The sequence below is a fragment of the Petaurus breviceps genome, unplaced genomic scaffold (assembly GCF_028583685.1).
Source record: "Petaurus breviceps papuanus isolate PSGF00001 unplaced genomic scaffold, PetGlider_PUasm1.0 90760, whole genome shotgun sequence".
Lineage (NCBI taxonomy): Eukaryota > Metazoa > Chordata > Mammalia > Diprotodontia > Petauridae > Petaurus > Petaurus breviceps.
The window spans coordinates 11,204,513-11,218,303 of NW_027187338.1; the positions used below are offsets into that span (position 1 = coordinate 11,204,513).

Genomic DNA, 13,791 nt, shown 5'->3' on the forward strand with positions numbered 1-13,791 from the left:
CATGCTTTTGTTTATACCTCTCCTCAACTGTCTGAACTGAAAGAAGGGAACGTAGAGATCCTCTCATGCAAACCCCTTATTTTACAGATGAGGAAACTGAGGCTTAGAGATGAGAAGGGACTTGCCCAAGGTGATTTTGAAGTTAGAGTGGCAGAGCGTAGATAGAAAGAATTTTGATCTGTATTCCCAGGATCTGGGTTTCAACTCTGGCTCTGTGGTAGTTAACCTACGACTCTGGGAGCTTGGCTCAGTTCCTAAACTTCTCTTGCAAGGCCATTTCCAGTAGTCCTGATACATATCTGACCACTGGACCCAGATGGCTCTGGAGAGAAACTGAGGCTTTGCACAGCCCTCCCTCACTTCAATCCAATTCACTTGCAAGTGATGGCATCGCCTCCCTGATGTCATGGTCCTCTTCAAGAATAAAGGACAAACAGCAACAAGGAACTTCTCTTGGCCTCAGTTTCCACATCTCTAGAATGAGGGGGCTAGACTAGAAGACTCCTGAGGTTACCTAGTTCTAGCTCCAGATAGATGAGGATCATCTGGGTTTTCCTGACTCCCAGACCGTGGATTTTCCATCACATTACAGTCTCACATATTTCTCCTTCCCACACCATCTTTCTATGAGGCAAATCCTGGTCTCATCTCATCCTCCATAAGAACTAGAACTAGGAAGGTGACACCAGGGCTTTGTCCTAGGGCACTGACAAATTGAGGAGACCCACATTCTCTTCCTCATGGAATTTCCAAGACCACAGTTGCCAGGATTAGCAGCTTAGAGTCCTCTACCAGCCTGTGCCTTACAGTGTGACCCAGTTCCCTCACCTGGTCCTATCCCATAGTTCATAGTTGTAGCTAGCTCCTGGGGACCTACCTCCTCTCACCCCCATGGGGATAATGATAGACCTCTTGGCAACAATCCACCCTCTCCTGGCACAACTACAGATACAGTTGTATTGTGCTGCTACTGTTGTGGCCACCCCCTGGACGTTGGACAGTACCCTGACCCTTTACCAATGGTTTTGACCTGAGAGTGGGGAGGGGTCCCTAGTTATTCTTTTTCCTCATTTCTGATTTTGAGCTCCCAGGGACAGGCTCATACAGCTTCTCCCTCTTCCCCCACCCTCAGCCCAAGCATACGCAGAACCCTGCCCACCGGAGGCCCTTGGTAAATGTTTGCTGAATATAACTCAGGTGAGGTCCTTCCTTCACCACCTCCCTCCACCCTCCCACTCTCTTCACCTCAAAAAAGGCCATGAAGATATTTTTCTATTTATTACAAACAGAGTTTCCATGTAAACAATCCAGTCATTTACAAAAAAATAAATATTTGGAATGATTGTAGTGGTGTAACAAATAATTTATATACAGGCAGAAGGAGATAAGGCACTTTTTACTTCATGCCAGTCTTTGGTTTAGTTTAAGGGAAAGGTAACAGTATCTTGGAGGATGAAACAGGGACAGAGTTGTGCAAAGGTGCCAAATAGAGAGATGGATGGATCACAGATGGACAAACAAGGCCTCCTGGCTCTGGGTGCTGACTCTGGTACCCAGTATTCCCTGTTACCAGCCTCCTTTGAAGTTTAAGTGAACACACAGATGGGGTGGATGGAATGTGGGCTCTATTCCTTTAAGGGGAGTCTCAGAGGGCAGCCCTGGGCTTCCTGCTCAGTCTGTGCTGACACCAGCTGCCCCTAGTGAAGAGGAAAGGAGGCCTAGGATGGGCAGCGGTCACTGCTGCTGGTAAGTGTCGGGCATGTCCTGGGCTGAGGCTGCAGTTATCTCTCCCTGATTCAATGGCTTCATTCAGCATCCATGATGTGATGTTCTTCTTTCTTCTCTCTCTCTCTCTCTCTCTCTCTCTCTCTCTCTCTCTCTCTCTCTCTCTCTCTCTCTCTCTCTCTCTCTCTCTCTCTCTCTCTCTCTCTCAATAAAGAGGAAAAGCTGGAACTGGATCCATCAGGATGGAAGCAAGATCTGACTAGACCAGAGAGGGCATTACACTCCTGCTGGTCGGAGTCTCATACCTACATCTGTGTCTCCCATTGTACAACCTGGCACAAAGGAACTTAGACACAGTAGGGCCTCAGTAGGATAGAAGATCTAAGACTGAAAGGGACCTTAGAGGTTATCTGGTCCCCCACCCCCTTGATGTTTCAGAAGAATAAGTTGGAGTCCAAGGAGGTAATGGGACTTGTCCAAAAGTTTAACAGCTAGTAAGTACCAGAGCCAGGATTTGAACCCAGGATCCTCTGATTCCATGAGTGCTTCTTCCACTATATCACATAGTCCTCTGAAGGAATGAAAGAAGGAACACAGGGCAGAAAAGCATCTTGGAAGAAGAGCAAGGAGGAGAAATAACACTCCAGGGTAGGCTGGGCCTGGGGTGGGCTGAGTCTGGAGTTCCAGGCCAAACTGTCCAAGTACACCCCACTAGTTTGCGTGATCCACCATGGACCCGTCTAACAGTTGCCCAGGACAAGTGAGACATTCCAGGGTCCCCTTGGGACCCTGCCAGTCCCAGCAGCAGCATCATGTTGGAGGTGGGGAGCCAGGGTGTCCAGTGTCCAGCACTGTCTCCACCCTCTATGCCTGGCTCCATTCTCCCATATGTCCACATCCCACTCCTCCAACTTCCTTCCTTTGTGCATCTAACTGGGCCAGGAGTTTGGAAGTCCTTGGGAGCCTGGGGTTCTTCAGGCCAATGCTGCTTTCTTCTTTTTTTTTCCTTTATCGTTTCCTCCTCTGAGACAGCAAATTGGGTCTGGAATCTCCAGGGGACTTTTGCTGCCACTGAGTAAAGTGGGCCCGGGATTTGGCAATGTCCCTGTGAATAGAAAGGAGCTGACTTAGAAATTGTACAGCCAGGCCTTGGAAACAGTACAATCAGAACATCATAAACTTAACTCTGGGTAAAGGCCCAGCCTATAAGGCAGTGAGGTCTGAACCCAATCTTCCCAAGAGGATGTTAGGAGTGACCCAAGATCACATGACTTGAGTGTTACAACTGGAATGCTGGGTTTGAGTTGGAGTCTGGAGGTTTCCTAACTAATGTGAACATGAGCTAGGACTTGAGGTGGGGCCTTCTCTCCACTAACATCACCATGAAGGTATGAGAAAGGGAACAAGAGGAGATAACACTGGAGAGACTATTTAGGGGCATATTATGGAGGGCCTTGAATGTCAAATTTAGGAATTTGGATTGAAGAACAGAAGTGCCCTTAGGGCAGAGACTCTTATCTTTTTTCTAATATTTTCCTTCTTTCTTTTTTAACTTCTTGTGCCCAGACTTTTTTTCTTTTTGGACTGAATGCATCATTTCATTGGTGTAGAGATCCCCAAGATGAGGAAACCCTTTCTATCAATACAGATCAGTAATTACTCTGTACTTCAGAGTCCTTAAGAGCTGGTAAGTGAGCTGTCCAGAGTCACAGAGTCAGAATTTATCAGAAATGGGACCAAAGGATGCTCTTTTCAACCCCAAGGCTAGTTCTGTATCTAATACACCACAGCTGTCTCTATACCTAGTGCATAGTAGGTAATTCAGTTCAATAAACATTTATTGAGCTCCTATGTGTGCTGGACATTGTGCTAAGCAATGGGAGTACAAAAAGAGGCAAAAGACCCTGCCCTCAAGGAGCTTAATAAATGTTCGTTAAATTTAATTAAATTGGCATTTTCCCACAGGTGATGGGAACCCTGGAGTGGTAGAGCCAAGGAAAAATAACAAGTCATTGTACAAAATCACAGAATCTTAAAGGTCACCTGGTCTGATCTGAAGGCCAATCCCCTCTACAACATCCCCAACAAGGGTCATTCAAACACAGTTTGTATACCTCCAGAAACAGGGAACTCATCACCTCCCAAGTCAAACCAGTCTTAAAACAGTTCAAATTGTTACGACTTAAAAAAAAAAAGGTTGTATTCAGCTAGGTTCTGACTCTCTGCATTTCAATTTAATTGGAAAAGCATCTGTTGTTCCTACTACAACATGCTAAGAATTATGAAGATGCTTAGAGTACAAAGATAAAACCAGGCAATGCCTTCCCTCAGGAAGCTTACATATCATCTGGGGAATCCTATAACCTGGACCCCAAAATGTGAATACTATATGTAGCTACTTATCTGTCTACACATGTATATATAAAACACATATACAGATATGCATACATGTGTCTATATACACATATACTACACACATGCATATATGTGTGTATGCATACACATAATACATATATGTTTGTGTGTATATAAATACATATATACATAAATATACATACACACATATTTATGTGAAGTAATTTTGTAGCATGTGGGAGAGAGAGCTAAAAAATTGGGGTTGACAGAAAAGCCCTCTCTAAAAGGGAGACTTCCCCTCATTGTTCCCAGTTCTTTCCTCTGGGGCCAAGTAGAACAAATCTTATCTACCTTCCATGGTTGCTAGGTGGCTTCGTGGATAAGGCACCAGAACTGGTATCAGCAAGACCTGAGTTTAAACCCAGTCTCAGAAAACTAAATAACTGTGTGACCCATGACAAATCACCTCTCTGAAACTCAGTTTTCTCATCTGAAAAATGGGGATAATAATAGTCCTTCCCTCCCAAGGTTGTTGTGAGGATAAAATAAGAGAATATTCGTAAAATACCTTGCAAACCTTAAAGTGCTAGATAAATGCTAGGTATTATTATTATTCCATATGACAGCTCTTCTAATATGAGAAGACAATTTTCACAGGCTTCCTAAATCTCCTCATCCTCAGGCTCAACAGCCCTTGGGTCCTTGATCCAGTCCCCTTATAAGCTAATCTCTGGCTCTGCCTTCTCTGGACACCCAATAACCTTTCCAAAACTCAGCAGTCTGACTGTTCATGGAGCTGAAGATGTTCCAAGCACAACAGGGCCAAGCAGGGACTATCAGAACTCACCTTAGGGCCCTGAGGAGCCGGCTGCCCGCATCTGCCCTTGGGTCCCAAAGCAGAGGTGCTGCTGAAGGTCTGCTGTGGGGGGACATCTTTGGCTTAGCCAAAAGGTACCTGTGGGAGAGAGGGTCCCTGTGACTTGCTGGTGCTATGGGCACCTGGCATCAGGCCTGCCTTACCAAGGTAACTGCCAGGGGCAGCCCTGGCCCTGGGCAGGTCAGGCAGTTTGGGAGCTCCAGCCCTTGGCTACCCAGTGCACGTGAATGCTTCCTTGCACCTGAGAACCCTCCCAGGTGTGTGTGTATTCACTGGGAAGTGGGGGGGGGAGGGGGGGCATGGAAGAGGGAGAAGGAGGAAACCCTGAGTTAACAGGAATCAGGAATTTGTTTTCTGTTTCTAAAAAAGGAAGGCCATTCCTTATCCTTCCCATAATCTGTCAACAAAGGCAGCATCCAGCATGGGCTGCCTCCCCTAGGCCAACTAATCTGCTTGTTTATTCTCTCCTGGAGAGAAAGAGTAGTGGATTTGGAGTCTGTGGAAGTGAGTTCAAATTCCTTTTCTACCATTTACTACCTCTGGCACCTTCAGAAATTCACTTAACCTCTCTGGGCCTTGATTTCCTCATCTGTAAAATGGGTGGGTTGGACTAGTTTGCCTTTGAGATCCCTTCCTGCTCTAAATCTCCAATCCTGTAACACTGTAATAGAAACCACTGTCAGAAACAGATCTGCGACCTTTCAGGCCTCTGAAGCAGCCAGTCCCCAGGGAGGGTCTGCTCCTCCATCAGCCCCCAGCATGTGATGAACTACATGGAGGGGCCTTTTAAATGTTTGTTGATTTAAATTGACTTGACTTTTTCCTGTTTGACAATGAGAAAAGTGAGACACAGAGCTTCAGTGAGGTGCATGAAGCCTCAGAAGAGGTGTGATGGAGCTGACTGGAAGGAAGGAAGGAGGGAAGGAAGGAGGGAGGGAAGGAAGGAAGGAAGGAAAGAAGGAAGGAAGGAAGAAAAGAAGGAAGGAAGGAAGGAAGGAAGGAAGGAAGGAAGGAAGGAAGGAAGGAAGGAAGGAAGGAAGGAAGGAAGAGAGGGAGGGAGGGAGGGAGGGAGGGAAGGAAGCCTCCTGACTTCTGACCCAGACCTCCCCATGAGAAAACCCTCTTGTCCTAAGCTCCTTGTTCTTCTACCACAGGCTGCTGGGGACTTCCTGGAGGAGGCAGAAATACACCCTCTGAGTCTCAGTTTCCCCATCCATAAAATGGGGTTAGTGATAGCACCTACCTCCCAGGGCTACTGTGAGGATTAAATGAAAATATTTATATTAAGCACCTTAAAGCACTATATAAAGGCTATAATAATACTGTTAATAACTAATATTTATAGAACACTTGTTACGTGCCAGATACTGTGCTAAGTACTGTGCAATTATTGTCTCATTTGATCCTGGAAATAACCCTGAGAAGCAGGTGCTTATCCCCGTTTTACAATTGAGGAAACTGAGGCACTTGGAGGTTAAGTGACTTTCCCAGGGGACACAGAGCTAGTGAATGTCTGAGGCTGGATTTGAACCCAGGTCTTTCTGACTCCACATCCAGCACTCTCTCACTGGCGGCACCTAGCGGCCATTATTTATTTTTGTTCTCATATTATCACTGGCATCCTTCTCCTCCCAGTATCTTTGTGAGACAGACAGGGCAGGGCCTGTTAGCTTCATCTGAGAGAAAAGGAACCTGACCCTCCAAGAGTTTAGGTGATCTGTCCAAGGTCACACAGCTTAGTGGAGGTTTTGGGATGAGAAGCCAGGCCTCCTGATTCTTCCCCTTGCCCCTGAGCCCCAGGCTCCCAGATTCTCCCCAGATCCATTCCCCAAGTTTATAAGAGCCCAGGAAGTCAGTGCTGGGTCCCAACCTCTCCCGGGGGTGGCCTAACCTTTACCAAGGCTAACACTACCTGGAATCCCTGCTTCCAGAATAGGGTGAATATACAATAATACAAGAACCCCGAAGCCTCTAGGAGACGAGCCTGGGGAGCATAAAACAGCTCCTGGGTGCCAGATACGGAAGATTCTACTTTGCAGTATAGAAGGGCACCTCAGCTCTGAATCCTGGGAGAACCCCCTTCCTTGGCCTCCAGAGTCCTCAGCTTTGGAGCCCAGTCCAGTTTCCCCTCTAGAGCTCCCTGCTGTTTGTCCCTGCCTGCAGCAGGCCCTCACCTTGGCTGGGGAAGGTGACAGAAGGTGGCACAGGTGTGGTCTCTGGAGCTGGCACATTCACACCTGCTCAGGGCTCGGCGGCGGCGCCTTGGCGGGTTTCCCAGGCCATAAGGAGTGGTCTGTCTGTTAGCACAGGGAGAAGGGGAGAGAGAGAGAGACAGGGGGAGAATCCAGTAAGCCAGGGTTCTGTGAGTAAAGGGATTTGACAAAGAACCCTAAGGTGGCTGCCACCAGGGGAGTCAAAGGAATGGAGGAGCCCTCCAGGGGAAGTAGGGAGGTAAAGGGGGGCATTGATGCCTGACAAGCTCAGGAAGCACTCTCTAATCTGCATTGCACCCAGCTCAGGCTTCCTTTTCCCTGGGCCCCTGCTGGCACAAGCAGCGCAGAGAGGGCCTAAGGGTACTGGGGGAAAGGCCTTGGCTGGGAGTAAGGAGATGAGGGCTCAAGTCCTACATTGGAGCTCCTGCCCTACATTCCCTGAGGGTCATAGGGTCACACATAGGATCAGATACTATCTAGCCAAACCAAAGCCCAAGGAGTTTAAATGACTTGCCCAGCATCAGCCACCAGGTAACAGGTGGGAGACTCAACATGGTGGCAGGATTTGAACTCACTTTATATTCCCAGGACTCAGTTTCCTACTCTGGAAAAGAGAGGTACTTTCCCGCTCTACATTCCAGTGGGATAGATCTGTGACCCTGGAATCTCAGCCTCTCAGTTGCTGACTCTGACCCTGCCTAGCTGCATGACCATGGATGGGCCACATGACTCTTCTGAGCCTCAGTCTTCTCATCAGTGCAGTGGGGAGAGGCAGGCCAGATCCTGGTTTTAGAGCTGGAAATGCCCTTAGATGTTCCTCTCATCCAACCCCTTGTTTTACAAATGAGGAAACTGAGGTTAAGTTGCCCAAGGCATCAGGTAGGAAATATCTGAGATGGATTTGAACCCAGCTCTGTTTCTAAGAGTGCTGCCAGCTCTGAGCCTCAAGCATTCTATGAACACAGAGGGAGCCCAGGCTTGGCCCCAGCCGTTGCTCCAGGCTTTCTTGGAGAGCATTCTCCAATTCGTGGGTGGCCACCTTCCCCCACAGGCTCAGGTCAGGGGTCAGGGGATGCCTGCCTTCATTGGCTTGCCAGTCTGTGCCTTCTAGTCAGTCAGGGCTCTTAGGGTAACCTTATCATCTGGCAGGGGTGGAGAGAGATGCAGTAATTACCCAAAGAATCACTGATCAATCAAGCATTGATTAATTATGATAACAGTGATCTAGCAGCCCCAGGCCAGCCCTCTCCCTGTTGCACAGAAGGGAGAATCAGCCATTCAGCACCTCTCCCAAACCCACCTCCGGTGGTGGGCACGCTGGCTCACAGACAGGGCCCTGTCTTCTCATTACTGCCGGAAAGAAGGCAGCCAAGTTCCCTGCCGAGTTTCTCTCTCAGCTTTCACCCTGGCAGAGAGGGAACTCCTGGCAAGCCAGGTGAGCCCACACCCAGGGTGCTGGGCCTCTGTTTGGTCTGCTAGTGCAGAGACAACAACAGAGTCACGTGGAGCAGTGAGGTCGCCCGGGCTAGGCTGGCAGGGAGCTGGCTGTGGGTGGAGAATGGGGCAGTGCATGGGGCTGGCTTTTTTACAGGGAGGGCTGGGCCCATCTGGCCTGGGAGACACTCACTACATGTTGGCCTTGCAAGATGGTGTGTGTCTGTGTGTGTGCACATGTGTATCTGTATGTGTGTGTGTCTTTGTGTGTTTGTGTCTGTGTATGTGTGTCTGCGTGTGTGTGTGTATGTGGATTCCATGACCCATGGTGGGATAAGAAAAGGCCAGAGCAAGGATCAGCCTGGTTCAGAATAGTGGGGTAATGACCACAGACCCACAGAAACTGGCCTGGCACTTTCTGGCCACAAAGCTGCCATTCGATGTAGCCAGAATCACTTAGATAGCAAGCAGGGACTGGCAAGGTCACTGCCCAGGAGAAAAGGGGTTTTGAATGAGATTTCACATCTGTCTATATGGAAGCTAAAAGCTCCTTCTTGGTCAGATGGCAAAAACTGCCTTTTGCAAATACAAAGAGAGCCACTTTGAACCCTAGACTGTCCCAGCAAGTGTGGGCCTCGTTTACTTATATAGCACTATGGATAGAAGGCTGACCTGGAGCCTCAGACATGAGCTACGTGGCCCTGCACAAGTCATTTAAACTGTCTGCCTCAGTTTCTTCAACTGTACAAATGGGGATAGTAAGAGCACCTACATTGCAAGATTATTGTGAAGATCAAATGAGATTAATATATGTTGCAAATTTCAAAGGGCTGTATATTTGCTCTTATTATTAATATAATTAATTGTGTTAATTATTATTACCCATGATTATTATTTACAGATCAGAAAACTGTGGCCCAGGAAAAGGAATTGACTTGCCCAAGGTCAAGACTTCAAGCAAGTAGTGGAGACACATCCCAGATCTCTGGACTCTTGGTATTATTGCCTCAGTGGGATAAAATAGAAAGAAAAAAAAAAAGCCCTGAGCTTGGAGTCAGGAGGCCCGAGTTTGAACCCCAGCCCTGACATTTAAGATCAGAGGGTCAAAGATTTAGAGCTAGAAGGAACCTCAGAACTCATTTAGTCCATTTTCATTTTACAAATGGGGAAACTGAGGCTCAGAGTAGTTAAGTGGTCTGCCCCAGGTCACACAGGGAGTCAGCAGCAAAGCCAGCATTGGAATCCAGGTCCTTTGACTTAGCCACTATTTGGGTCTCTCTCAGTTTTCTCATTGAGTAGGGAATAATCACCCACACAGTATCTACCTTGCAGGAATACTGTGAGAAAAATGCCACAGAAGTGAGAATTGGTATTATTAGTAGTATTTTCCAGGGCTTTGAACTTCAGGACTCTTTGTGCCTCTTTTCTTTTTTAATAAAATCTGCCAGGCAAGCAGAGCTGATCTAAAGGCCAGCTCCAATGGGGGCCATGGCTCTCTCTAGCCTCTCCCATCCCAGGACCCTCATGCAGGCTAAGAAGGCATCAAGTTCAAATTCACCAGCTTGTTGGAGGCACCCACTTACCCTGGCGTGTTCACCCAGATGATGTCCAAGTGGCAAAAGTAGACACATTCCTTGTCCAACCAGCTGTTGCAGGAACATCTCTTGATGCGCAAGTGGCTGCTTTGGGCTCCTGCGGCAGATGCGGATCCAGGAGGCAGATGGCCCTTCCCTACACAGGCGAACGGAGGATTAGAGAAGAACAACTCCCATGTCTATGGTGCATAAAGTTTCCAAAGTGCTTTCCTCATAGTCACCTCTTGGGTTGGGGAGCAGAAGTGCTATTTCTCCCGTTTTACAAAGGAGGAAACTGAGGCTAGGTAGGGTCAATGCCTTGCCCATCGTTATTTGCCAAGCCAACGACCTGCCTCCAAATTCAGCACTGTTTCTACTGTACCCAGGCTGCCTCTCCAGGAGAAATGGGTCAGGTGTGGCGGCTCCTCCCTTTGCCAACCCTGGAATGTAAATGGGGCTGAAACCTCCCTGCAGAGGATTAGGGCCATCCCGGCCTGCCTGGCAGGTCTTATTGTAGCAGGCAGCAATGTGCTGGCTCTGTCAGGGCTATAAAGGCCCTCCCTTGCATAATCTAGGAAGTTAGAAAGTTCATGCCACAGCCCCAAACATTAAGTGGAAGGGGGTAAACACCCATGCAATACCTGAGACCAGGAAACAGGCAACAGGTAGCAAATAGACCCCAGGGAAGGAGGCATCACTAAATAAAGCCTGATGCATGAGAGTCTGGGAGGGAGGGAGATGACTGATCGATCACTCACTTGTGGGCACACATCATGCATTCATGCAGACACACAGCACTCAGAAGAACCCTTAAGATCAGAGATTTAGATAAATCTTAAAGATTTAGAGCTAGAAGGAAACTCAGAGCTCATCTAGTCCATTTTACAGATGGGGAAACTGAGGCTCAGAGTAGTTAAGTGGTCTGCTCAAGGTTACAGAGGGAGTAAATAGCAAAGCCATCATTGGAAAGCCAGTCAAACCAGGATCAGGGATCAGTCCATTCTAGGCAACTGGGGGACTCCAGTGCCGTGTCACTGGTGGTCCCAGCTTCTTCCCTGGGCTTCATTGTCCCCCTCCCCAAATCCCCATCTGTGCACTGGCCACAAGGGTGGAAGAGGAACCAGACTTCTGGGACCTCGGGCTAGGCTAGGTGGTCACTATTCTCCTAGTCACTTGAGTGTTAAGCTGCTAAAGTCCCAAGGGAGTCCCTGGAGGTAGAAGGCTGGGTTACAGCCTCATGAGATTAACTCATGAAGGGAGGTCAAAGCATGAGCCCTGCTGCAAAAGCAAAGGGCAGCTCTGGCAGGTGGAGCTGGGATTGCAGACAAGACAGGAGGAAGGAACCAGACACTGAGACAATCAGCGAGAACAGCTGGGGAGGGACAGATGCACAGACACAAAGGGAGAGAGCAGAGAACATGGACAGAATACACAGGCAGCCAAAGACAGGTAGACACTGAGAAAGAAACATACGGACAGATGCAGAGACACAGGGAGACAGGCACAGAGACACACAAAGACAGATGTGCAGACAGGAAGAGAGGGTGAGACAGACAGATGCAGAGACACAGAGAGACAGGCATAGAAATACACACAGACAGATGCAGACAGGAGGTGAGAAACAGAGACAGACAGATGCAGAGACACAGAGAGACAAGCCCAGAGACAGACAGATGCAGAGACACAGAGAGACAGAGACACACACAGACAGATGTGCAGACAGGAAGAGAAGGTGAAACATAGAGACAGGTGCAGAGAGACAAGCACAGAGACACAGAGAGACAGGCACAGAGACATGCACAGACAGATGAAGAGACACAGAGGGACAAGCACAGAGACAGATGCAAAGACACAGAGAGACAAGCACAGAGACACCCACAGATGCGCTGACACGCAGAGAGTGAGGAAGAGACAGATAGAGGGACAGAGCAAACACGGACTAAGGCAGATGCCTAGACAGCGACAGGCGCAGATGCACCGACGGCAGCAGTCCCACAGACAGCGGAGAGCTTCAGCTGATGAGACAGAGACAGAAAGACACGCAGAGACAAATGCACAGGCAGAGAGACGCAGCGAGCGTGGAGTCAGGGAGAATCTCTGGCCAGGCTCCTGCAGAGGGGCCGCAGGGTGCAGGGGCGCTTCAGGGAGCCCAGGGCTAGGTTCCCAGACTCCGGTGCCTCTCCTGAAAGTGCTGAGCTGGGAACGGGATCTCACCTTCGTGCAGGACGAACAGTAGGGTGAGCGCCACGGAGCACCAGCGGGCAGAAGGGGTGACCATGGCGAAGCCAGGAACGGCACCCGGAGCGAGCTATCTGTAGGGAGAGTGCGCGGCTGGCAGGCTGGGCGGACGGCAGCCACCTGTCACTCTCGAGCCTGGAGCCCTCTCTGAGCGCCCAGGCTGCACCTCTCGATCTTTTATAGCCGCGCGTGCGGGGAGAGCGCCCCGCCCCTGCCGTGGGCTGGGGCTCGCCCTGCAAACCTGGCTCTCGAGCCAGTCTGGGCAGCCCCCCCTTCCTTCCCCTCCCACCGAGCTCATTCCAGCGCCACAGCTCACCCAGCCCGCTCCGCCTCCCCTTCTCTCCCCTCCTTTCCCTCTCCTTTCCTAGGCTCCCTGGCTCGCCCTGGGCCCCAGGAGCTCAGCACCTCCCTGTGCACCCCGGCTCACCAACCCATGAGGTCCACACTCTTAGTTGGAGGCCCCGGGGTGGAGAAGCAGAGGCAGCGAACCTGTCCTGAAAAGCCCATGGGACTTACAAAAACATCTTGGGACACACTGTGACCTGGGAACTCTGAGCCTCAGTCTCCTCTTCCGTCAAATGCTGAGGTTGAAATGGATGATCCCTAAGAACCTTTCCAGATTTGACTTTCTATGTTCCGTGTTCCAAGATCTCTCCCAGGCTTGGCCTGCTAAATGCTAAATGTAAGGTCCTTTCTAATGTTTGACTTTTTCAATCACAAAGACCTTAGAAGGTTCCTTCTATATCTTCTATAGCATTCTAGGTTCTGAGACTCTTTCCAGCTCTGACACTCGGTGTTCTAAGGCAAGGGGTTCCAGATCCAGGAATAGATTCCAGGAGGTTTGTGAACTTGGAAGAGGGAAAAATTTCTTTTTCCCTAACCTTTGGCTTTGTAATTCTATGTATTTTTCTTAGAAGGGTCCATAGGCTTCACCAGGCTGCCAAAGGGAACCATGCCACATGCAAAAATTAAGGATTTAGTGGTCTCCTCCAGATCTGGCTTTCTTTGTTCTGTGTCCTAAGAGCCCTCCCAGTTCAGGCACACTCCCTAATCCTGTGATGGGGAGATGGAAAGGGTGAGGAAAGTACTTGGGGGAGAACCTCTTCTCAGATGGAGAAGAGCAGGGCTTCAGGAGGGACCCTGGGGATCTATACAGCAAAGGCTTCTTTCAGGGTCCCTCAGGAAGTTAAAGCATTCCCTACTGGAAAGAACGCTGATCGGAGAGTAGGGAGACTTGGCTCCCTTCCCACTGACAAGGTCAGCCCTAATGCCCATGGGCCCTTATACAAATCACTCCTTCTCCCTGGGCCCCAGTTTCTCAATCTGTAAAGTGTCCTAACCACCCGATTAGACTGTAAGTTCCTTGAAAGCAAGG

At 49.2% G+C, this 13,791-nt stretch overlaps 1 protein-coding gene across 1 annotated transcript; it reads right to left on the reverse strand.

Annotated features, from left to right (window-relative positions):
• Positions 1–1,267: 1,267 nt before the first annotated feature.
• On the reverse strand, positions 1,268–12,568 carry EDN2 (endothelin 2). Its single transcript, XM_069068152.1, has 5 exons — positions 12,393–12,568; positions 10,188–10,335; positions 7,132–7,254; positions 4,928–5,035; positions 1,268–2,830 (listed from the first exon to the last, which is right to left on the reverse strand). The coding sequence occupies exons 1-5, from the start codon at positions 12,454–12,456 to the stop codon at positions 2,734–2,736; spliced, it is 540 nt and encodes a 179-aa protein (XP_068924253.1). The 5' UTR covers positions 12,457–12,568; the 3' UTR covers positions 1,268–2,733.
• Between the last annotated feature and the right edge of the window lie 1,223 nt (positions 12,569–13,791).

Excerpts from the sequence above, each read along its gene's own strand:
- EDN2 (XM_069068152.1), bottom strand. The coding sequence starts at position 12,456 with ATGGTCACCCCTTCTGCCCGCTGGTGCTCCGTGGCGCTCACCCTACTG. Across the intron at positions 7,255-10,187 it reads ATCTGGGTGAACACGCCAGG|ACAGACCACTCCTTATGGCC; the intron begins GTAAGTGGGTGC and ends CTGTGCTAACAG. Across the intron at positions 5,036-7,131 it reads TGTCACCTTCCCCAGCCAAG|GTACCTTTTGGCTAAGCCAA; the intron begins GTGAGGGCCTGC and ends TCTCTCCCACAG.